Source organism: Leuciscus leuciscus (assembly GCF_965113295.1).
Source record: "Leuciscus leuciscus genome assembly, chromosome: 22".
NCBI classification, from domain to species: Eukaryota; Metazoa; Chordata; class Actinopteri; order Cypriniformes; family Leuciscidae; genus Leuciscus; species Leuciscus leuciscus.
The window spans coordinates 19,961,461-19,988,921 of record NC_138746.1 but is presented as its reverse complement, the minus strand read 5'-3'; the positions used below and the strand labels follow the sequence as shown (position 1 = coordinate 19,988,921).

Below are 27,461 nucleotides of genomic sequence, written 5' to 3'. Positions count from 1 at the left end.
GTATATACATTATGTAGCATAACTATATGCAATTTACTGTTCCCAAGTAATATAATAACTTTACATTAACATCGATATATGTCCTTCAGAGTTGCGTTTTAAAACTGTTTCAAATTCTGCTCATCCAATCAGAACTTAGAGTCAGAACTATTCATTTTATAAAACACAGTCGAATATGACCAAACACAGTGATGTGACTTTCAGTGCAGGATTTAGATGCTTCATCAGTAATAAACTCAGAGCTGTCTGGCAGTCCAATTCATTCAGCATACAGTATCTCTATGATTCTATGATCTCTATTCGATTCAGAGCGAAAACTAGCAAGTTTATTCAGATTGATTCAGGCAATGCTTTGACCAATTCATAAAAAAATAACTCAAACTCCACTTGTTTACAAATCAGACATCACTAGCTGAACACTGTCACACTCTGTTTACTGTTGTCAAATGCAATTGAAATTTCTTGCCTATTTACCATCTTACTGCACCCAATCTTTCTCTCATGTCACATTCAATTCAGACTGCGAGTTCACAGCTCCGCTAAAATATAAAATCTAGTTGCTGTAGGGCTGTAGATTTAGATGCCTCTCAAACAACTGTGATCTCTAAAATATGTCCTCAACCCTCAAAACTTCCTCGAGCAGTGTCAGACTTGACAATGATAAAACCATGAAAGTGTAAAACACAAAATCTTCATCCATTTCCCTAGATGCCTAATCCCTAAGATTTGCTTTTCCCAACTTGTGCGGAGATAACCCCACATCAGTGTGCGATCATATAAAGGCTTCCTCCCTCTGCCTGTGTTCACACTTCCACTCCCCAGAATAAACCACATGCTTTAAATACAGTGTTATCCTGGGAGGGAAACCTATGCGATATCAAGGGAAAGAGATAAGGGGTTCGGCCCTAATGCACTACAGAGATGGACAGGGGAATCACTGAGTGAAGACACTTAGTCGTCTGACCCTGGCTGACCCCGAACAGTTGTATGGATGCATTGTCTGGATTACCGCTACCTATCTCACACCACCAGAGTCGTGGGCTAAAAAAAAATCTCAGTGTCAACACACCTCTTCTCCAGCTATGAGATGGGGCAACTATTTGTCAAGCAGGATTGTTCACATTCAGGAATTGAAAAAATGGCTTTTCAATTCTAGTTCAAATTCAAAGTTTGAATAAAAAAAATAAAATAAAATAAAAGCCTTCAAGTATGAGGGCTTATAGGCATTAGAACAATAGATAGGCAGAATGACAGATAAAATAAAATAAAATAAAATAAAATAAAATAAAATAAAATAAAATAAAATAAAATAAAATAAAATAAAATAAAATAAAATAAAATAAAATAAAATAAAATAAAATAAAATAAAATAAATTTAAATAAATTTAAAGTAAATGTACACCTGCCTTCTTCTGAGGTCTGAATGAAAAACCTGAAATAATAATTAAGAGGTGTGTCTAAATACTTTTGTCTATATACAGTATATGCATTTAGTTCTCTATGTAACAATTTATTTGTAAGTCTAATGCCTCACGCTATGTCTATGATATGTTCAGAGAGCCTTTAATAAACCATATTAAACAGCCTCTTATTTTTCTCCATAATGCCTTGGGAAGGTCTCTTTAAATGAATAAACCATGCCTTATAACCATGTGTACACAAACCAGAAATGACCAGACCTTGATATGGTGATGAACGCTTTAAGTCAATATACCCCATTGAGCTGGATTATGAATAAAGAGCTCTCTTCAAACAGCGATGACAATAATCTAATGAGTGGCACATTTTGATGTCAGACAGCCCCTGTCCTTTCCATTCCCATCCAAGTTGTCAGACCAGACGGTTAAACCTCACGGGCAAGTTTTTCTCCTCTAGGCTTTGGTGAAAGATGAACCTGGGTCTAATTCATTTTCTCTTTGTTGCTTATCTAAAGGTGGGGCTGGATATATCATGACAGATTGTGACAGCACCATAAGAAGGAGGCTGTTAAGATGCCCGGATGGTTCAAATGTAATTGCAGTTTTCTCCTTTTTGACTCTGTCTCTCTCTCTCTGCGAGCTAAAATAATAATGGAGGAATTAACCTGTGGGGTTCAAGGCTATTGGATTAGAGCTATCCCTGATATGAATCTTACACACAGAAGTTCTGAACAGCCTCTTTAAGTTGTCAAAGTTGGAATAACTGTAGGGGAGACCGAGGGCAACTGTAACATTAAATATCTTCCAAGTGTGAAGACATGCTCAGTACAGTTCTCTGTCTGCCTGAGAACAACTGATTTTGAAGAATAAAAGGGATTTTTTTTTTCTATAAAGGGATCCAAGTATTTTTTTCCTCTTCGATCTAAATTTATAATGCTTTTGAAATGTTTAACTTTAGTCTATTGTAGGTTGTTGGTTAAATGTTGATATGTTAGCACTGTAGCTATTATTATTATTAGCATTTAAACTGTTCAATTTAAATAAATAAAACCTTTTTCTTTATAAACAACAGGGTCTGAAATTAACACCCGCCAACCCAGCAAGATGTGGGTAAAAATCAACTGTGGCGGGTAACACTGTCAAATCACTAGCCAATTTGGTGTTACTTATTATGTTTACTCACTTTGCTGGGGAAGTTCGTGCAAGCCAAATACTCAACCCGTGAGTCATAGTGATATATCAAATACAGCGTATTGCACAGAATCTGCGCATGGCTTACCGCGACTACGCAATAAACAACGGCGCGCTTGTTCATTTGCATTGAAGCAATAGCAAAGTTTTGAAAAACATTTGGTTAACAGAAAAGACATTGTTATTTGCCAACATCCTAAATTGATCTGTCCACCTAAAACACAGTTTTGGTGAAAAGAATGAGGATGAAAGAGGAAGGGAGGAAATTGGTGGATTACAGGATTTTGTTTGAATAAGAAATTAATGTATGACATCCACATTGTATTATATTATATAATATACATAAATATATAATATAATATAATATAATATAATATAATATAATATAATATAATATAATATAATATAATATAATATAATACAATTTGGATATATATAAGCTGCGATGTAGTTAATCTGGTTGGTTCTGAATGGCTGGTAACTTAAAAATGAAGTAGCCCAATTGGCTGGTGAGTGCAAAAATGTTAATTTCATAGAATAAGTTTTTTTATTTTTTTTATTTTTTTTATAACAGTGGTGTAATATTACCAATTCTATTTCAGATCTCATAACAGAGCTGTAATACTACAACTTTATTTAAAGAAAAAAAAAGAAAAAAGATTTGCAACAGCTACATTAAAATTATATATATATTATAAAAAATAAAAAATAAATTAATGTGGCACTAAAAAGCTGTTGCTTTTTATGAACCAATTGCATATCCAGGAAAGAGGGAGGAAAATGATCCAGACAAAGTAAAGGATGATGCAACCTCTGTCCACCTCTGTGCTTTGCCTGTGTCCACACTATGTAAGACACTGATAGATTTGCCAGTTCGTCCCATCCTCTATGAAAAAGAAATAACCTGTTTTAACCCGTCTCTCGTGGCATTGATTGATAGGCTATGAGTGCCGGACTTAATAACCTCTATCATACTATCCAACCCCTCTGCTGGCGGCAGGCGCCAGTTTGTTTATGGGTGGCATCTCCTCCAATACGCCATGTGTGTGAAAGCTCTACCCGTGCTAATGGTGTGGGCTGAGGGATTGGGCTGTCAGCTGGGAGTGAGGCCTCATTTTTCTACCTGCCTGCTGTCCACGTTTCCAACCCCAAAGAACAGCCCCTTTACGCCTTACCCTCTGTCCCCCGATCATCTGTCAGCCTGGACCTCAGCTCCCATGATGCAGCGAAAAAGAGAGATGGGGTGTCAGCTCCGGTTGGCTGTGGGTGACAGCGCTACATGTTCGATCAGGGTGCATGGGGCTGGTTAATCTGGTGATGTAGCCACATGGATTGAGTTTGTCTCGCTTGGTTATCTTATTCACAGTGAAGAGCAAGCAAAGTTCCCTCAGCTTATTTAGGAATGTTCTCAAAAGCAAACATTCATGACTGCCACGGTAGCATATGAAAGCTCAAGCGTATGAAATTAATTTTCCTCCTAAACGAGTGCTTACTGTCTTTTTGCCCGAAAGAAACAAGAAAACGTCAGGTTTGTGAAGTATTCTAGGTTATTAGCTCTTTGATCATGATATTGAAGTGCTCTTCTTACTTTCAGAGTAAATGCTTTCTCTCTCAGTGATTATCTAAACAATTACACAATGCTAGAGAGGGAAGTAGAAGATTATTTATTGAATCAAACATAACCGTATACTTTATGAAGTTCTAAGATCTCAAAGGCACTTTCTTGAGTGATAGAATCTTATCAATACACACACATCCATACATCATACTGTTCAATTGATAAACCCAACCGTTCTCGAATATCGCACAAACGATTTCGACGAAGAGCAGGCCAAATTGGACGTGAAGTAAAATCTCTGCAACGTTTAAGTGTATTCAGCCCAAACTTGGTACATGTCTTCACAAGCATGACCTGAGGCTACATGCAGCATTTCGGCACAGTGCCACCTACTGGTCAGGAGATATGAAAAATGGCTATTTTTGCTTATAACTTCTGAACGGTTTGGCCAAAAATCAGTCTCTTTAGATTCGGGGCAGCATGCAGAATAAAATTATATCCAATTTTGGATTCTGGATTAAAATACTGTATTTTATGAACACATTAGTGAATCGTTACGAAACTTGGTATGGGTTATTGGCACAATGCCCTGAAGGAGCCTGAGAAGTTTCGAGCCAGCACCACCTTGTGGTAAAATCAAACATTCACATGCTTAAAAGTTTGGATTTGGTTGACCTTCTGGTCAAATTTTATAATGAAAAAAAAAAAAAAAAATATATATATAAAAATGTCCTATTAATAATGAAACTGGTCTTGATAGATTCCTTGGGTCAGGCTGAGAACAATGATACCATATTTCAATGAATTGGTTGCCATGATGCCAAATTGATTCTAACGCTGTAACTCCAACGCTTTGGCATTTTGACACCAAACATTTTGTATCATTGTCACCTCACACTGACCACACTACAATCATTTAATGTTGGTCAAAAGTGATAAGCAAGTTAATCATATTACAGTAATTGTATGTTCAGCCATTTCGACTAAAATAATAAAAAAACATCTTTAATAACTTATTGTTGCAGTTTTTCTGAAGCTCCCAGCCATGCTTTCATGTCAACATTGCTCCTTCTTGTGCTTGGCCTTGATAATTGCTGCTTGCAGCTATATTTATTATTATAATTATTTTAGTTTTATTCAACAAGGATGCATTACATTGATTAAAACTGACAGTTAAGATTTTATAATGTTACTAAAAAATTATATTTCACATACATGCTGATCTTTTGATCATAAAATATGTTTAAAACAATCCTGAAAGAAATGTATCACGGTTTCCACAAAATTATTAAGCAGCTGTTATCAGCTGTTTTTAACAGTGATAATAAGAAATCTTTCTTAAGCATCAAATCGGCATATTATAATGATTTCTGAAAAATCATGTGACACTGAAGTATGAGTAATGAAAAGACTGGAGTAATGATAATTCAGCTTTGCCATCACAGGAATAAATTACGTTTAAAATATATTAAAACAGAAAACGATAATAATAATTATATATATATATATATATATATATATATATATATATATATATATATATATATATATATATATATCACAGTATTAATGTTTTATTGTATTTTCGATCAAATGTTCACCGTCTTGGTGAACATAAGACTTTCAAAAACATAAAAAAAAATCGTACCGACCCGCAGACTTTTGAAAGGTAGAGTACATAACCACTAACACACGCACACGCACACACACAATGCAGAAATGCACACTCAAACATTCATCTTTTTTTATAAAAAACAAGAGCAACTTTTGAAATTGAAAGTAATGCCAGGAGAGTTCAAAGACATGATGAAATTATAGAGGTAATTTGTTCATCATCAGCTCTTTTAACCCTACATTACATACACACACAGTGAGCATTCATGTAAGTTGCTATCTAAACTGCACACATGCTTCTTCATGCACATCTTCAGAATCACACACAAACACATACACTGAAAAGGTTTGGAGGATGAATAGACATTTTGCTTACCATAAATTCCTGTCGATATGCATGGAAACGCCTGTAATAGAAAAAGCAAAAAAAAGCAAAAGGTAAGCCAACTCTGAAATTAATTTAATATAAAATCACATAAATTGTGACCCAAACCAATCAAGAATGAGAAAACCACCTTACAAACAGAAGTTAGTAATTGAATGTGCATAATTCAGAGGGGTAGGCAATGAAATGAGCCCAACCTTACATTTTTCAGCCTTGAGATGTCGTCTTTTTACAATTCCTGTCCCAATTTTAATTTCATTAAAAGCCAACTCTATGAAAATCTATTGCATGAATGGTTTGATTTTGAGAAATTTGCCGTTTAGTGAATGTCAAATGTTTCATTGATAGCCTGTGGGAATAACTGCCTAATGTAGGCTTACATCAAACATCAAATATGTATTAATGGGTGTCTATGTTTTGATCACCATTCTGAATCCGATCTGGATGTAGTCATTGACAAAAACAAGTTTTTCTCAGCATTTTGCTCAAAATGTTGCTTTTTTATGAAACTTACCCACATTCAAGTGTTGATTAAAAAAAATGCATGAAGCTCTTTTTGTTTGTTTGTTTGTTAAAAAGCAGAAGATCTGTTCTTTCTTTTTATATATTGCATGTCCAAATATTCATACAACAAAATATTCGGGGGACCATGAAACTTATAGGATAAAAAATGCTGGCGCTGGCTGGCAACATTTTTCAAAAAAGCTGGCGAGGAAAGAGTTAAGGGACAGTCATATTTCAGGGTGTCAGGACATATATAATAGCTGAAGGAGAGATGTCCTTTGGGAAATGTGCATCAGTCTGTATGATACATCCAGAAAATGTGCACAGTAATTCAATACTCCTGAAAATGATAATTGATCCACTCATGGCCTTTACAATATCCTGGATCATTCTGAAGGGTAAATAGGCCTTGGATTGAAGTCACTAGGAGTCTGGGAAATGTTCAGATCTGTTTTAGTGATGGAGCTCTGACTGTCACGATCTCTGAGGAAAGTTACAAACTCAACACACTAGAAGGCAGAACGACACACTTTGGCAAGTGTTCACAGTACAGGTGAACATGACGATCCCAAAGTGTCTTTTTGCCTCATTTCAGTTATGAATTTGGCACCTGAATGACTGAGTAAAAGATTTAAATACACCTGAATTGGTCAAGATATTTGGACTGTAGGTTACATCTCTACATTAAATTTCTAAATCTCATGCACTTTATTATGTGAAATGTAGGTTATAATGTGACTCAGGCGCAAAGACAAACTCAATGTACTGAACATATTTGAGCAAAGCAGGATTCAGTTTGCATTAAATGGACAGGTTACCCAAACATGAATATTCTGTCATCATTAACTCAACCTCTTGACTTTTTAAACAAAATAATATATTTTGAGGAACAACTCCAATTGACAATCTTGTTGTTTGATTTTTTTATATATTTTTTTATACAAGAATGTTAGTCAGACTCAGTCTTGTATGGAACCCATTGTTCTTCAAAATATATTTTATGTATACAAAGCTGTACTATATTTTGTAGTGCAGCTTTGAAATGACGAGTGATAGTGACACTATTTTCATTTATGGCTGAGCTATCCCTTTAAGACCAATAGCGATCAAATGCAAGTTTTGTAGAACAACATATACAATGTGTTTAAAATTTGTATTAATGTGTTATTTGGAAAAACATCATTTTGGAACCTAGATATTGGGTCATAAAAAAAAAATGGTCCAGATGAATTAAAAGTGGATGAAAACTTTCTTGGAACACTTTTTGAGAAATACAATATATGGACATATATTAATGTGGGACAATTCATCTGTCTTGAGTACGTTTCTGGCCCTATATCACAAGCAATGTTAACATACCCATATTCTTGTCAAGATGTTATGTGATGATACCTCATTTGTTGCTCTGAGTGACAATAAAATGTCCTTGATTACCTGAATTCTTATAAAAAAAATAAAAAAAAATTAATAAAGTGATGTAAATCAAGGCCTTGTTTATTTAGGGCTGTTTATTTGTGTCTCTGTATTTGCTGATAAATTATATATCATTTTGTGAACAGGTGCATGAGAGTTTTCTACCGTGGAACAAAAAAGACCAGAGCGACTGAGGGAGAAAAAGAGCATCTCTGATATTTATGGCCATATTTTTTAAAAGATTAAAAACTTACCATACTGTAATAGGTCTGGCTCTGCGGCACTTTGCACCAGATGTATTACTCAAGAGCAGGTTTAGAGCCGCAACAACCATCATTTTTCCATACGACCGCGTTCCACGTGCCCCGTTACACATTCATCATTTTTAGTATATTAATAAACAGTAAAGAGGAGATATTTATTCAAAGCTCTCATTTGTCTCCACAAACCAGCTGAATCTGTGCTTTAGCGTAGCATTTATCACAAAAAAACAAAGTGTGACCACTGCTTTAATGCAACATTATGAAAAATGCAAATATCCCTATCTTTTCCATTTGTTTGAATCTAGATTAGAAGAGGAGTAACTGTCCGAAAATAAAGTGAGGGTTAAAAAGGTGTGAATGCCGGTGCGATCGGCGTTTGTTGCTGTTTAATGACATTCTAAAGGCTGCTAATAAGGCTTTGTTTTAAAAAGGTTTGAAGTGCTAAAAGTAGGTATTTTCCATATCAAATAAGCTTTTGTGCTGCCGTGAGAGCTTTGGCTCAAAACAGACTGCAATTGGAATAATGGTTTGCTAACAGAACATTAGAGACAAAACAACAACACAAAACAATGGCGATATAATTCCAGGTGACAGCTGTACAAATCAAAGGCAGTTGAGCTTTTCAATGAGTAACAGATGAGACTCCCGCCAAGCTGTGTACCTCTGATTATAAACCATAACTTACTGCCGTACGGCAGATGATGCGGCATTATGCAGCATACGCACATCACCTGATTCCAGAATGTACAAGCTTATTTTATCTGCTGGTCTGGTACTTTCTTTCTGGTTTTTTTGTTGTTGTTGTTGCTGTTTTTTTTTATCAGAAAGGAGGATCTTTGTTTAGCTGTTTATTATTTTACAGGGTTGTGTCAAAATACCGCTTGTCAATATCAATATTTCAGCTGAGTCTTTCACTACAGCTTTGACCTTTCCAGGTGTACATCTCGCTTGGGCTCAAATTCCCCCATGATGAGCAGCCGAGGAGGGCCATTTTTAGAGCGCTGCTCGGCTCAACACAATGTAGTCCCCCGAGTCCCCGCAGGGTTCAATAAAGATGCGCTCACAAAACATATATACACAACAGCATGCTATAAGTGGCCAGGTCAACATACTGGAATGTCATTCTGGTGATATCAGGGCTACTTGATGAGGGATACTAAAAAACAACAATAACATGAAATCAAAATTTACTTTCTTAATTTATTCCTTATATCATTCATTTATTCTGAAATGCCCACTTATACCAATGAAATCAAAACGGATATAAATATAAATATAAAATCATGGATATAAAATCAAGTCCTATGCTATATATATCTCTCTAAATATTTAGTTTCATTCAGAACTATGACATTATGAAAGTACAAATGTCTACATTCTCACTTTTTTAAAAAATTTTTTTTGGGTTGTGTGTTGAATTTATTATTATTGCAGCATTATATCTGTTGTCCTCTTGTTATAATGTACCAAAATATTCTAAAGGCAAATGTCCTCTCTCAAAAACATTCATACCATATCAGCAAAATCAATTAAAAAATGACCAATTAAATACAATCCAATAATTCCCAGTTTGGCCCTTAGCAACAGATAAAAACCCATTAGATGTTATCCAGCATGTTTGTATTTTCAGCTCACTGGCTCAATAGAGCATAAAGTGTCATCAAGAACATGCACATCTATTGGCTTTACATGACCACACATTGATCGAATACTCAATAAGGATAATATTCATAGAAGTACAATTTCTAAAACTCTTGCAATTATAGGTAAAGAGCAGAAAGTATTGAGTATTGAGAACGTCTCACTATCGAGTTCTGCGAGCAAAAACACATAGCTGGTGTGTCTGACTAATCACAGATAGTGGAGGTGATAATAACAGCTTCATAGTGCAGCAGGATACACAACAGCAGAAGCCCAGAACTCACTATTAGATTTAGCTATGACACAGTTACGCCATAGCAACACTTGTTTATATATATTACTCTGGTGCATTTATATCAAACCGCTGCCTTAATTAACAAGGCTGACATTATTACACCTCTGCAGTGACTTATGGTCCAGTGGCTGGATTATTATTTCTGATCTGTCAGTTCATTAGGACAGAATCAGGCTCAAGGCCCTCTTGCTTTTGCCTGCTTATTGTGTTTCGTGTTTTGCTTGCAGTAGCATGTTGAAATTGGTCACAAGGGAACCAATTCCACTGCAATCTCTCTTCTCTAATCAATCATTTCCTCTTGTGTTCCTCTGGTTGTTTATTAAGATTATTATTGTTATTTATAACAGACGCACATTCTTTGCTGAACTCCCACTAGGTTTAAGAGTAGCTCTTAATTGAATGAATTGCTGTGTGGGTCTGCGTTTACATGTGTCAACAGGCCAATGCAATTTCTGCATTTCTATGCTTGTTATGTCACATTATGGAGTGGTATAGTACCATAGCCTATATGTTTACATGGGTGATCAGAGTAGGGATTTAAAAAATTTACTGGGTCGGGTGAGTGAATGACAAGTCGATCTTAAAAAAGTACTGTATAATTAGACTGGTTTAGGGATATGCCTGACACTGATCAGGGGGGTGTTTGCCAAAGCCAAATATGATCGCAAGTTCTGTTGTTACCAATACAATTCAACGGAACCTGTGACCATAGTTGGCTAACAATGTTTTTGGGAAACACACCCCATACTGGGTTCTTAGCCCTTAATGAATATTAAGCACAACTCTCAATAGTGTGATAAAAAAGAAAAAAGAAAAAAGAAAAGTGTTCAGTGTTATTTTATGTTGGGGCTTATTTCAATAAGGACTTATTGTAAAGTGTTACACCCCCCCCGCCCGCTTAATTTTTAAGCGAACCCAAAGACCTTGATTAGCTGGTTCAGGTGTGTTTGATTAGAGATGGAACTAAACTGGTACAGATGAACCACTGATACAACCTTCTAAAAGCCTCCAAAAGTCCCCTTATTTGCACGCACACCTCCAGGTCATCCATCTAATAAAGGAAATATCCACTTTAAGAAGGTGGAATCTCAAAGTAGATCTTAAATCCCTTTATTTAAGTGTATCCACAAAGGAAACAAAGCCATTTGGACAGGACGCACCATGACTTGGACTGGGACACTTGGCATGGCCAACTCTTCTGTCATGTGTGTATGTAGGGGCTCTGATTGCTCATAATCACAGATCTGTTCTCACGTCCATCCTCGGGCTGAAGCAGAGCATGAGGGTTGCCATGGAAACACACTGCTAAAAGCAGCGGAGGCGAGGAGATGACCCATCGGCCACAGTCTTGTCCTCTGTGTTTGTTCAAGGAGCTACTGAGTATAAATCACAATTTCTCACTGACAGTAACACTGCTTCAACGCCATGGTTACATTCATAAGGGGCAAAACACTGGCTTTCTTTGACATCTTCAACAAAAATAAGTTAAGATTCATCAATAAGTCTTAAAAGAGCAATCTGCTACACTAAATGTAACTTTACATAACCTTTACCTTTTCCTTGCATTCCCCACCCTTGGAATTAAACAGTTGCCTCTGTACCTTACATACGTGAACCTGTAAATCCCACTCTCACTCTATATATATTTATTTTCCAATCCAATATTCCATAACATGTATTATAGTAAAAACAGATTATTTCTATGCCCAATAACAGAGGTACATTTCAATTATTTCTGCTTTTGACACAATAATAACGTGATCTGCAAACAATAAAAACATGAATTATTGATCATAAAATAATTATTGCTGTTGTTATTTGAACTCACAAAATAACTTTACATAATTATTGGTGGGCATTTTTCAGAGGCTCTCAGTCGATTACATCAATGCACCAATAGGGGATGACAAGGGATTGTCTTTAAGAGTGAGGCATGTATCATTCTCTCAATCGATTCATTCAAAAACATTGATTCATTCAGGAATAAAGCAACTGACTGGCTGCATCTGAAATCTCACACTTCCCTACGTCAATAAAAACAATATGTGACAAAGAAGTATGTCCAAATTCACAGTACTCATAAAAGAGTAGGCAAAAAGTACCCAGATGACCTACTTCTTCCGGCGAGATTCTAAAGTGTGCATACGATGGACACTTTACCATCCCATGAGGCCACGGGAGAGGATTCATGAATGGCAGTGAAGCAATACAACAGACACTGGTAGGTCACATGATAATGACAACATAGCAAATATAGTATGTCCGGATTATTTTCATACTACACATTCATACATAATAGAACATACATTTTTAGCGCTTGTAAAGTAATTACTTATTCAAAATAAGTACCTACTCAACAGATCATGCCATTGTGGACACAGCCACTGTCTTTATGAGTGAATCATTGAATCATTCGCTCTACCAATTAATTCCAAACACTGATTCATTAAGTAACGCCACTTGGAGACGGAGTAGTTAGTTCTGCTGTGGCTTCGTTTAGGACCCTTTTTTTTTTGTTGAAGAGCAAAAATAGACAAAGTAACTGGCAATATTTTCATCTAAAATATAAGTTATCCAGTATTAAATTATTGTTTATTGAACTGTTGTATAAAAGATGCTTGTAACATTATGTGTGTGCAATTTCTGCATCAAGTTTTCCAAACACTCGGTCCGTCTGCCACTGCCACTGTTATACAGTACAGTTTATTTATTGAACTAATTATATATGGTAGAGTTTGCATAATTATTTTAATACATAAAGAATTTGTATGTTCATTCCAATATAATCCAATATTCCATAACACATGCAGGTCCAGCTAGTGATGCTGATAGACACCGTCATGGTTCATGAGTATGACAGACAGACTCAGGGGAACATCAGAGAAACACTAGAGAACAAAGGCCAGTAACTGACAGAGCCACTGGTGCAATGATCTTGATTAACACTCAATCACCACTTTTATGGCTGACCAACTGCAGCTCCTTCAAGTAGTCTAACAGAAGAGTTCGATATCCTCTCAACAACTGCAAGTGCTTGACTGAAAATGAGGAGTGAACTGACCAGTCAATCCAATAATCGAAATGCAGAACACACATATATTGTGCTTTTTGAGACAATATGCAATTTTTGGTAACACTTTCCAATAAGGTCCCATTTGTTAACATTAGTAAACTTCACGAGTTCTGAACTAACTAACAATGAAACATACGTCTAAAGCATGTATTAATCTCAGCTAATGTTAATTTCAACATTTACCAATACCTTATTAAAAACAAAAGTTGTATATATTTTTAATGGTCCTGAGCTAACATGAACTAACAATAAACAATTAAATGTTAATTAACTATCCTTCACAAAAATGATTAAATACTGTAAGAAATTAATTGTTCATTGTTAATGCTATAATTAATACATTAAATAATTAATGAGACCTTATTGTAATGTTTTTTTTTTTTGCAATTTGCATTATAAATGGATCATATAAAATGATAGAATAAATACTAATATGATAAATAAATGCATAATTGTAAATAAAAAAGAATAATAGCAGAAAAAAGAGTGGACAATATGGTGTAAATCTTAACAAAAGGCAAAAATAGTGTAGAGAGAAATGGTATTCCACTTAAAAGACAACAGGAAGAAAATATAAATCTCTCTAGCTCTCCAGGAATGCACGAGAACAAACATCTCGAGTGAGACGTTTTAACAGAAAACAATAAGAGTAGAGAAGGAACAAATAGACAGTAAGCAGTTCTCGCAAGCGCACCGACATGTCACTTTAATTCTGTCCACGGCCTGAATTTTACAGTTCAAGCTCCAGTGTGTTGGCAGCAACGGCCCCCTTTAAAAAATGTATCAAACTGATTGCATTGTTTGTGGCGGCGGATGAAGGCTGCTCTGCCCAGCTCTCCAGCATGTTTATCAGCAGGGCCCTGGGGACGACGCTTCACCCTGACAGGCAGAATAATAGAAGCCATTCCCCTCTATCCGCCGCACAATCTCCCTCTCATTACAAAACGTCCAGATCAATTCTTTAAAGCCCTGAACTTTACATTGATTAAGATCTTTACTCTGACACGTAGCTAATGGTCTTATTAAATGTTTTATTGTATTTATCATGAGAGCTATGACATTATAAATTGAGGATGGCATTCGAATCATGGGTTTAAAAGGGGAGCAGTTAAAATGGGAATAGAGATGAAAAGAATGGCGTGAGAAAAGTGAGAAATGACTACATGAATATATACATTTCTGCACGTACAGCAGCTACTGTAGTATATAACTGCAGATTATACTTGAAAACTCGAATGCCTCACTCTGAATTAGATGTTTAGTTTTGACATAAGATCATATTATAATGCAAACTAGGAGTGTCAAAATACTGGTATTTTATACCAAATTGATATAAGAATGAGAGTTTTGTGACTATTAGTGTAAAACATAGTTGGTTTGTCTTATTTAAATATATCAAGATTCAGTAAAAACAAAAAAAAGTTATGTAATTCCAGTTATATAATTTATGCAAAGAATAAAAAAAAGAGTTGACATCGTACAAACACTTTCAATTCCACATCCCTGAAGAATTATTGGAAGAGGAAGAGTGAAGCTTACAGTAATTGCACTTTTCAGAACAAGGAACCATCATTAAATCTGCAGTCATTTTCCTTCAGATGTAACCCTATTTTATGCATTAAATAAGAATGAAAGGCCTCTTTTCAACTGACATTAGGGCCCATTCCATGATCTGTACATCGACATTTCCTGCATACAGTATATTATCATGTAGAGGACAAGAGGCCATCTATGTACCTTGTCGTGGGTTTCTCTCTTGTGCTCTGCTCCCAGTGTAAAACAGCTAATTAAACATTTTCTCCTTTCAAGACATCCTTCAGGAGTTCAAAAGCCACATATCAAAAGGACGGTTCAAAGAAAATCCAGAGTCAAAAAAAGCAAAAGGTGCCAAAATGTTCTGCATTTTAAGGTGAAAAAAAGAGGTGACTTGGCTGCCAGTTAGAGCTGTTTCACATAGAGAGAATTGAATGTCCGACAAATAAAGAAGGAATGCTATTTCAATTAGTAAAATATTCACCTTTCTATCAGCGCAGACATATTATGAGTGCTGTAAAAATGAGCTTTTCAGTCTGTAGGTTTGTCCTAATGATTTTAAATTATGAAACGACTTGAGGACCGACACGAAGGTGGGTGAACCTCTCCTAACATGTCCTACCTTCATTTGAAGCTGCTCTGTAATTGATTATTGAGGTTCCCAGCGTTTTAAAAGCATACTAATGACTGCAAAAAAAACAAAAAACAAAAAAAAAACAGTTGTCCTTGACTAATGGGGGGGAGCCGTGAAATTAAAAAGGGTGAATTTTTTCTCTCTCCTTTTTCCACCTTTCACTTTGACTGTATTCATTTTTAACCAATCTGAGCAGCTGATTAGACCATGAGGAAAAAAATAAAAAATAAAATGCATGTACTGTAGATCTATATTCCCAATATCCAAATGTCTGGTTAATTACACTTAAGACAGGAGGGGGCATTTCATTACAACTAATCTATAGTCCAGACTAAAATGTAATATACTAGAACAGATGATGTTTGCTCTGGCGGGTGTAAGCCGGCAGCGGAGACTGTGGGAGGTTAGTGGGGTGCTGGGAAATCAGGAACAGGACACTGGCATAAAGGTCACTGGTATTGTGGCGCTCAGGGAGAAATGGCTGGCCGGCATCTGGGGTGTATTTTTAGACGAACGTCCACTGCTAAAGGAGGACACCGGATTGCTGTCATCGGGGAGTGTTACTCAGGTGCAGAGTCTAAATGTGCTAGCTCTATCTCTGTGATGCATGCTGGGAAAGTGTGGGAGCCGGGAGGCAAGTAATATGAAGAGTTGTATTGAATTTATGAAAGAAAACAAATTAACTATTTCATCAATGTTTTTTACTCAATATATTATTTATAATTACACCACCTACTAGACAAACTCACCCTGAAAAGTAAAACAACAGTGCAAGCAGTGTTTTGTTTGCTACAAGCATGTTTATTGATATGTGTCTGTGGTCGAGAAGCATCTACACAGCCTTCGGCTGTAGGAGACCATTAAATATCCAGGAAATTACATTAGCTATTCTGTCTCTGACTTTCCAGCCCAAAACTTTTTGCTCTTATAATTCCACATCTAATTAATGTATCTGCAGTGTGGAGATGTTTTAATATCAGATTTCACTCTGACTCAAAATGTTCTTGAGGGTATTCATTAGACGGGGTTCCTTACACTTAATCAGAGTTATAAAGCCCACTTTAATTGATCTTTAAAATCCAGAAAAAGGGCTTCAAATTCTGGCTTAGGAGTTGCTGTGAATGGTGAGAAATGTGTAGAAATGCACCATATTAGCACATATGCGTGCACAAAAGTTAACTACGGTGCATATGTATTCTGTTTCTCACTGTGACCCCAAAACTGTGGTATAAATATTTCCCAAGAATGGATTCATTCTATGAACGCTTTCAATAAATATGTGACTTTTTTTTTCTTGATCCACAAGCAACATTTCACAAGGAAATTATGAACAGTATTATTCTACCATTAACATTATAACTTATATCATTATTATATAAATTATATAACATTGCATTATAGCATGCAATGTTATAATTGGTAAAAAGTATCAATACTAACAAATATTGATACATATATACAGGGCTCCAGACTAACTTTTTGCCTTGGTTGCACTGGTGCGCCTAACTTTTTTATTTAGGTGCACCAGCACAAAATTTGGGTGCACCGAAAAATTTTCTCGGCTCGCGTCACCTTTAACGCCACAATTTCAAGGTCACCTTTTTATCACGCTCTATATACATTCATATTATGTAAATGATTTTAAACAAGAATAAGGTGTAGGTAAATAAAAAAAAAGAAAATACAAAAAAAAATGTAAAATGCTTCACTGAGCTGCCAAACTATTTTGAGTCTCTAGCTCAGGCGCGGTATAGGCTCTACCTCCGTCTCTGAGTCGGATGCCATCTCCGACGAAAGACCAGGGCTTGGCATCTTACCAGGGACTGGGGAGAATGGTGGCTGAAGTAGCTTCATGTCTGGGCTGTTGTCGGAGCATTGACCGGGGAGTAAAGGGTTTTAACGGTATTCCTACTCTTACCAATACTGCTTATCGATCCGGTACTTTAACTGTATTCTTATCGGTTCTTTTTGTTTTTATATATATATATATATATATATATATACATATACACACACATACATACACATATATATATATATATATATATATATATATATATATATATATATATATATATATATATATATATATACATATACATATACACACACATACATACACATATATATATATATATATATATATATATATATATATATATATATATATATATATTAGTCTAAAAAGAAATCTAATAAAGTAATCAAATGTAAAATAACACTGCATAATTTTTCATAAATAGATTAATGCTTAATAAAGCTGAAGTTATTCTTTCAAGAGCTTTGTAGTGATTTTTCTCTTGTTGTTTGATTCGCAGTAATGGCGCAATCGTCCGCATGTTTACTAGACTGCGGCCCCTTTAAGACCGAGTGCAGATCTGCTACTGATCTGATGCACCATATTCTCCCAACTATTTCCATAACTACGTCCATTTAAGACATAAACTGTTTTTAGTGAATCTCCAAGCCGGTCATTTTGACATACTTTTGTGTACATTTGATCGTTTAGACACGCACATTAAACCCAAAGTAGGCTATAATTTGCTTGTCTCGGTTTCGGTTTCGGAGCGCGTGCCGCCTTGCGAACAACATCTCTTGCGCAGATTTTGTGCTTTTAATAGCTCTTTTAATTATTTAACGCGTCTCGCAAGTTAGCAACACTAGCTAGACTGCATTTTACAACAATCACCGATCGTGCTGATTCTGTCGTTAGGTTTGAGTTTTAGGGAGAAATGACAGTGTAATGCTGCGAAGGGAAGAAGTTGCGCTAGATAGAATGCGGCTATAGTTTTTAATGGTTTTACCTCAATATATTATTTTTTATAATCTTTGGAAGCCGAAATCTAAAATAAAATCAGACTAATATCACAGACCTTAAGTGTAACCAGGCTACGTTTGAATGTTTAATTCTGTCCTCCGTCATCACTCATTAAGGGTGAGAGAAGAGTGTGAGTTCCCATGAGTGTGTGAGTTCCGTCAAAGGAGAACAAACACTTAGTTCGTGGAGAGGCAGCGGATGCGAGGACGTTAGGTGCACCGGTGCGACCTAGGAAAATTTTTAGTCGCACCCTTACAAAATTTGGTCGCATGTGCGAGCCCTGATATACCAATATATTTGAATATAAGAAGACAATTGAGTAGTACTACTGTACAAATTAGCAACCTGAAATAGTAAAAACGTAATAATGCTGCTGAAAATCACTATCACACGTGTCTACAGATAAGAACACACTGGGACTTTGTTGTACAGTACAGCTCTTGCCAAGTTGAAAGGAACTTAAAAACAAAACAAAAACTATAGTTTTTGTTATATGTGTGTACAATACTGGTATAGTTCACTTCAAAGCAGCATCTTTACCTCTGAACAAACAAGCTCTTTTTCCAACATGTCAGCCCACCCTGACCGAAAGAGCCTTTGGGAGTGCGGTGTGTTTGAACAGAAGTGCAGCATACACAGTCTGTGGGAAGATCCAGGGTTGTGGTTGGCCCTCTCCCGCTATGTAAGCACATAAATCTGCTTGTGCCCTGGAGGTGGGAACCGGCAGCACTAATTGACTGTAGAAAGATTAGGGGTCAGGGCCCCAGTAATATTAGCATTAATAAACTTGATCCCTCAAATGAAAGCAATCAGCCGAGGGGGTAGTTAGGTCCCTTTCTGCAGCACTGTGACCCGGTCAGATTACTTTTAGATCTCTTAAAACAAATGCATATGTGTAGATGCCTGTGTGTTAGATGCTAAACAGAATTACTGACAAAAAACTACTTGTTACCTTGGGTTAACTTAGTTAACTAATAGTTTTAGTAAACACAAAAATACCAAAAATTGTATTATGACAATAATTAGCAAATTAAAACACACATATATATATAGGGTTACACTTTATTTTAAGGTGTCCTTGTTACAGTGTTAACGTTAGAAACTAAATGTAAGTTAGGGTTAGGCTTAGGGTTTGTTGCATGTAATTATGCATAATTTATCATTTAGTTTCTACTATAATAACTGCATGTATGCTCAAAAAAAAAAAGTGTTACCTTTTTCACAGAAATGCAAACATTTACTTATAAAAACATTAAATTGATAAAAAAAAAATTGTCAGTGAATGCATAAATAAATTAATGCTGTTCTTTTGGAAGGAGAAAAAAATCAAAAGAATCCTAAAAAAATTAGCACAACTGTTTGTAAAGAAATGTTTCTTGAGCAGCAAATCAGCATAATAGAAGGATTTCTGTGACTCTGAAGACTGGAGAAATTATGCAAAAAATTTCAGCTTTGAAAACACAGGAATAAATTATATATATTATAAAAATTTATTAAAATAGAAAAGTTATTTCAATTTGTAATAATATGTTTTAAACTTTCTTAATGTTTTTACTGTATTTTTGATCAAATAAATGCATCCTTGGTGAGCATAAAGATACTTATTTTTAAAAACAAAAATTGTACCGACCCCAAACCTTTGAACGGTAGTGTAAAACTTAAGCAAAACTAAGATGAATTAAGATCAAAAAGATGAAAAAATTAATATGGTAAGAATATGAATGTTTCAAATAATGGTCAAAATGATGCAAATGCACAAGTAAAATAATGTTTCAATATTTAGGTTAAATTTGCAGTTTTTCGTCAACTAAAATTAGATGAGTAAAACTGACACAAAAAAAAATCGATGTATATGGCATGACAAAGTAGACAAAATTCAAAGGATATATTTATCTAAAGACAAATCTGGAATTATGACCAAAAAGACCAAAACTAAGAGAGAAAAAAAAAAAAATGTGAACACATTATTTGTACCTGATTGTCAATATCAGGTCTTGTGATATGATCTGGGACTGTAGAGAAAGGTAGAGTACTATGACCTCAGCTCAAAGAAGTCGTATCAAATATCTAAATCAGCCTTCGTCTGGGTGTTCAAACCATCTCACAACAAAGCATCATCAATAGAAAGGTCCTTGGCCAGAGGACGAGGCATAACTGAACAGGACACACATTAGCCCAGCCATGTGGGCAGCCATAGGGCACCTCTACAGATGAAGTGGTGCCACTTTGATCCCAAAGCCCACTGCTGCCAGGCCCAGAAGAGCCAGATTAGGCAGCCAAAGCGACACAAAGCACTTTGTTCGGCCTGGCTCAGTAAAATGACAGAGAATGCCATGGTGCCCCAAAAAAGTCTCCTCTGAGTTTTCCAATTCTTTTGAGGCAACCTCAGCGTTGTAAAAGGGGGAGATCAAAGGGTAGCACAAGTCACTGATAACTATAGTATAATGTATAATGACCCAGTTTGAGAGCGACGCCTTTGTTGCTACAGCGAATGGATGTCGAGACCCTTCGCTATTAGTCATGCTGATGCCTCATTTTCATACGACCTTTATTTGATTACATTCTTTATTTTTTCTCTAAGACATTAATGATGAAAGACCGATGGTGAAAATATTCTATAGAAAGACTTTACAAGCCAAAAGGTTGCTCATTTGGAGTGATTGCTAAGTGATTACCCTGAACTTTCCATGCAAAATTAGGTTGTATCTGTGGACTACTATGGAAAAACTCAGAGAAGTGAAGTTCATTCGTCTGTCAATCACTGAAAAGGACAGTGGAAAATACTATGTTCGTTCATAAGGCAAGGTACGTCTAACCCTGTGATTGAGACGATTCTAACGGAGGAGTCTCTAAGTCTCTAAGTCTTGAGAAGCAACACCTGCCACAGAAAGATCAAAGCTGTTTTCACAGTCTGACGTTTCCCCTTCGACAGTATTATTTTGTGACCAGCTGTGAACGGGAATAAATGTGTGAGAACCATGAACTCTCTACCTCTCTTCCACTCTGCCTCCTTCTGCATGGTGCACACAACATAATCGCCATTATGGAAGACTTTTCCTAGCAAAAATCTTGATACTTAAATTCTAAACTTAATAATAATAATAATAATAATAATGTGCAAAATGATACATTTAAATGCTTGAATACAATTCAATTTCATTAATTGAAGCATAAACTGTAACAAATAGAAGAAAAAAAACATATGTTGTTTTATAAGATGATTCACTGTTTTAATCAATCAATAAGCAGCACTAATAAAATTACAAATGTAACTGTTCAAATTAAGAATCCAAAGATCAAACAGATAGACCACGTGCAAATTATATGCTACGTTAGGTATGTCAATCTGGACAGATGTACAGAGCTTTACAGTGGAAGAGGGACATGGGGAGAAGATTAATGAATCAGCGAAACATGTCATACTTATACAGTGGTAAGACAAACTTATAAGGCAGCGTCTATTTGCAAATAGCAACTATTCTATTGACATTTTCATTCTAAGTGAAAACAGCATATTTTCGTAGCAATAGATGCTATTTACACTAGGTGCAAATAATACAATTTTCTTAGCGATAGAAAATAGCAATAGATTCTATTTACACTGTAAAAATAGCAGTATTTTCTACGTGTAAATAGTATTTATGCTGTAAATAGTAGTTATAAATAGTGGAAGATACTATTTGCACCTCAGTGTTGTTATACAATAAACTATGCAATAATAACAGAGTGTAAAGTATAATTTTTTTTTTTTTTTAATTGTTAAATGGATGCCGCCTTATTGGGACAGTAAATATGTGGGGAAAGGGACTGGAGCGAGTTCGACAACAGGCGGATTCGAACTAGAGTCAAAACTTTCTGTCATGCGCCTTACCACTACACTATTGCTACTGTTTGCAATTCAGCATCTTGCATAATTTTGTCTGGACTCTGGCCCAACCAGACGTCAGTGGGTGGAGTTAGTGTAAATAGCCTCTGCCAACAAGGCGGGCTATTTGTAAATAGACACTCCAGACTTATAATGCATAGCATACAGATGTCCAGTGTTGCTAGTTGAGCAGTAATCATGTTTGGCTTGGTCCCCTCAATCAGCGAACACTAACGTCACGGATAGTTCCTATAGTGCTGGTTTAGACCCTACTCTAAAGTAGGAGCTAAATTAGTTCCTCCAAAAGAGTTCCTAGAACTAAAATCGTTCCTAGTTCCTGCGGTGCGAACACAGCGACATCCGTGTACTTTAGCCAATAGTTCTAGGAACTATGAAAAGGTTCCTCCGGTGCGAAAGCCCCTTTTGTTCATGTTCATTAGTTGTTTTCAACAACAATTAATCAGTGAACAAATCTGAACAAATCTTTGGGGTGAACTGATCAAAAGATTTGACTCACTAAGATCAAATAAAAAATCTGTCCTAATGCATTGTTTGACATGACTGATGTAGTGTGTAATTTTCTCATGATTGATCAATTCTCATCAGCTTGAGCTTTTGATTCATAAATTGAACAGGCAGCTTAAACTTTTAATTCATAATTTGAGTCATTCATTTGATTCATCATTTGAGAAGTCAGTCTGAGCATTTGATTTTTCACTTGAACATTGTTATACTTTTAATTATGGCAGTGCTGTACTAGACGATTATTTAAAATAAAATAAAAATCTAACAAAATGTGTATTTCATTTCCTTGCTGTTACAGTTTATGCTACCCCATTATGAGGAAATAAAACTGCAGTTCAGTATTTGATTTATCGCCTCTACATTTCATCTCCTGTATTCAAATTCAAAACACGACAAAGAAACAAAAGTGGATCTACATTCAAAAACTATTGATCATCTAGTATTTTGTTCAGAGATCAGAAATCAGGGATCAGAGGAGAGAGAAAAGAAGGAGGGGTCTCTCCAGTACGCACGCAATGCTGTGCAGGCCGGCCCCTGGCAGTGGTCATCATTAAAGTGCTTAATAGACCGTGGCAGGTCCACAACAGCTGACAGCCGACGGGTCCAGCGCTGAGTTTCCAGGGAGTGAGGGTCACCTTCAGGGGAGGAAGTGCTTTATCAGACCGTAAGGACAGCCGGGCATCACACGCTCCTTCACCCTGCCCAGGTTCTCGGGATGGATGTCCACCGGCATTCAGGTGGAACCGCAGAGCCCCACCTCCACACCATCAAAAATAGCCAAAAACATTAGGCAGGGAAGTGATGCAATTTCCCTACAAAAATGCTTGAACTAGCCAAGCTTTCAAACTTTCAAAGGACTCTAGAATTCTGTTTCATTCATATTTTCTTTCTTTCATTTGCTCTCCAGATGAAAAGTAGCTTGCCTCTTGAGGAAGCATTGATTGGAAATGAGGTACCATACGGACTGAAGCTGATATTTTTAGAAGGCTGAAAATAAGTTACTGTATTTAACTTACAAACATATTTAAAGGTCAGTGAAGCTTTTTGCAATGGTCACAATCATATATTGCAGACTGAACCTGAAAAGTGGTGCGTTTGAGCGTTTGCACTTCAGCAGCCATCACTGTGTGTGAAGTATCCGTTTTCAGTGTGAATTGTGGGAATTAAATGCCTTGTAGCAATGTGAGAGACAGGTACTGTATTCCATAACCGCTCAGAAACCAGCGCTCTACTGCCAAAACAAATTTTGCTTCGGATGACTATTGCTTGAAGCACAGATTAAGCCTTTGTCAACATCTGTGAAATATCCATGAGCATTAAATTTCCATGAATGAAGACGAATAAAAACAGTAGCTTCAGGAAGTGTGAACCCTGCCTTCACTGTCTGAATCTTACGACAACACTGACTGTCTTTTAGCTGGTTATTAAGCCTATCCCCCTCGGAGAAACATAATTATATATCTTCCTTCCTCCAATGCATTTTAAATCACCTTGCATGGCCAATCCATGATTGGCTGGGGCTCCCAGAGTACTGCCTTGTTGCACTTCCAGAAAGGCAGAGAAGTGCCCCGAGCAGTCTCAGAGGACACGGTTTATCTGGGTCTGGACACAGGTGCGTCTCCAAATGAGAAACACTGAGGAGGGAATAAGCTCCCGGACGAGACCCCAAAACGCAGAAGCAGGGGAATGTGATTCAAGGTCGGCCGTGGTAAGCAGCAGCTCGGCACCGCTGATTGATTGGGTATGCAAGAAGCATCTGGCACACAGGAAACAGGAAGGTGACTGGGGGAATCACCAGGTGGTTCCGATGAATTATAGCCACTTTGCCCAGCGCCTTCCCCGTCTCCCAGCCTACATACATGCCATTATGGAGCGCCATTGTCAAGCCGTTGATACCTTGTGGATAAAGAGAGATTTGCGTGAGAAGGCCAAATGCATGTGTGGCACGCTTATGAAAAACTTTCAGACAAACTTCTGTTTTTCGTTCATTGCAACACTGGTACCCAAGAATCATGTCTTTAAAATGTCAAATCAGAAAACACTAGGACCTTTTTATGTGATCACCATGAATATTGATGACACATTAATTAACATCCAAATTTAGCCATTTAATTTTAAATTACATCTCGGACGTAGCTAGTGTGAAACGTACTTCAGGGATTTAATTGCATTTCACAAGAATGAAAGTGATGGATTGTGTCAAATCAAGGCTGATAAATTCATCTGACATTTACAATTTACAAAACTACAGAAAGCCAATGAGACTGGGTCATAAGCACTTGAAAAAGTCTGTCATCAGGGAAACATAATCAGACCACCATCTGAGAGTTGCACAGTTCGGGGCCATTTTAAGACAATGAGAGGGGACTTTCGGCCAGGCACCCACACGCTTCCCACTGAGTCCCTAATCAGCTCAGCACTGCTGGAGAGAGACCTCAGAGAGAACAGCATACGGAAGGGGACAGGAAAAGCATCACCCCTATCGCTTTATATAGCATGCCTCACTAGTCCATAATCAGTTTTGTATAATGATGGTTTGCAAAACACATCAAAATAGAAAACTATATTAAGACAGTGTGGGTTAACTAAAAAACTAAAATATAGAAAGTAAACACAGGAGACTGTTACTAGCAATCGAGAAGGTTGTGATTCATATTGGAGTAAATATAGAATATCTTACAAAAGCATTGTGTTAAATGGGTGTTCTTTCAACTATAGGCACTTCTGGCACAAACAGAAGAAACAGTTTATTCAAAAATGCAAAAAAAAAAAATGCCATCATTTTCGACAGGTTTGTCATTTCAAATACAATAAAAGTCAATGTGGTCCAAAACAACATTTCACACAGTTTTGAAACAAAATGAGGGTGAGTAAATGATGACTGAATACCGTATTTTCCGCACTATAAGGCGCACCGGATTATAAGGCGCACCTTCAATGATTTGTCATTTCAAATACAATAAAAGTCAATGTGGTCCAAAACAACATTTCACACAGTTTTGAAACAAAATGAGGGTGAGTAAATGATGACTGAATACCGTATTTTCCGCACTATAAGGCGCACCGGATTATAAGGCGCACCTTCAATGAATGGCCTATTTTAGAACTGTTTTCATATATAGGGCGCACCGGATTATAAGGCGCATAGAATAGAAGATACTGCAGTCAAACGTTTGACTGGGTTTGCGTTATGCAGTGGTCACCAACCTTTTCAAGCCTAAGATCACATCCAAAGTCCAAATGTAAACCAAGATCTACCACTTGCAAAAAAATATGAAAAAACAAGTGGCTGAGCTGTAAAACCTTGTTTATACTCGACGCGTCCGCATGAGCGCGAAGGTAATAAAAAAACTAATATCCGTCTGCTCGGGCAGATTCGGCTCAAAGTCGTGCATCTTCGGATGCGGAGGCGCGCGCGCGGCAAAATTACGTCATTGTGACAGCGCGCGCGCCTCCGCATCCGAAGATGCACGACTTTGAGCCGAATCTGCCCGAGCAGACGGATATTAGTACATCTCATCACACCGACTCCCAGTTTGCGCGTCTAAATCAGTTGTATGGTCTGGTGTTCAGTCTAAAACAAAACAGTTGCGTCAAGTATAAATGCCTCGTCTGTTTGGGGAGGTGCGCGCGCAGTCAGCGGAGGCTCGCGCTCCGGTGCCAGGCGAAAGTATAAACAAAAGGTTTAAGTCAGCGGTTGTTTTACAGACATTAATATAAGGCGCCAGATCCATATATAAGGCGCTCCGGATTATAAGGCGCACTGTCGTTTTTTGAAAAAATTAAAGGCTTTTAAGTGCGCCTTATAGTGCGGAAAATACGGTAATTTTTTGGGGGTGAACTAGTGCCCACAGTTGAATTTCTTGGTGTTTCACAAAACAAAGAAAGTCATACACATTTATATTATATAAAGTCATACACAACAGAACAACGCAAAATTGTCATTCTGGGCGAATAAAAGCTCTCACTAATTTATTACTAATTTATTGATTTTGTCAAAGAAAAAAAGAAAAATAATTTTCTTGCTAAACGGGCATTTTATGTATCCTAAATACAATAAAATACCTTTTACACTTTTTGCATAATTTGACAAAATTGTATCAAAAATATGGATATTGGTGTGGAGAAAATGACACCACAGCTATGGGACAGCTGTAATTTTTCTGGATTTTATCTTTATTTATAGTATAAAATCTATACATAAAATCTATGTGAAAGTAACAAAAATAAATGTAGGCATAGCAATAGGTTTCCAAGACAGATTCAATGTGACCTTTAAATAACACAAATAAATAAACTGCATTTGAAGAAACATCCATATCTGTGTAATTTGTCTTGCTATTTTGTTTGTTGGGTGTGACAGTACTCTGCTCAAATCCCTAAAATACTAGTATTATTATAAGATGACAGTTGTTTTTGATTTCTTATAAGAAAAAAAAAAAACATTTCTTTATTTTTTCTTTCTTCCATTTTTAAAATAGAGGACTATCAACATTTCACGTAATCACTAACAGGCCATTTCTCTTTTCACTTTATACAGTACATTAGCTTCAGCACCAAGGCGGCAACGTTTAAAATACAAATAAATACATCAAATAAAAGCAGCAAAACAGAAGGCAAATCATCACCTCGCTGTCTGAACTCACTTGCCTCATTAGGTAAGGACAGCAGAAATGCTGTTTCCCCACAGGCCACAAGACACCTCAGACAATGACTCTGGTCAGCGGATGG

At 36.5% G+C, this 27,461-nt stretch overlaps 1 protein-coding gene across 2 annotated transcripts in view; it reads right to left on the bottom strand.

Moving 5' to 3' along the window:
• macrod2 (mono-ADP ribosylhydrolase 2) overlaps positions 1-27,461 on the bottom strand; it is a 571,390-nt gene that overhangs the window by 134,769 nt on the left and 409,160 nt on the right. For both annotated transcript variants that reach the window (XM_082154293.1, XM_082154292.1), the window contains exon 7: positions 6,158-6,188. In XM_082154293.1, coding sequence (XP_082010419.1) covers positions 6,158-6,188 — 31 coding nt within the window. The remainder of the gene's footprint in view (positions 1-6,157; positions 6,189-27,461) is intronic.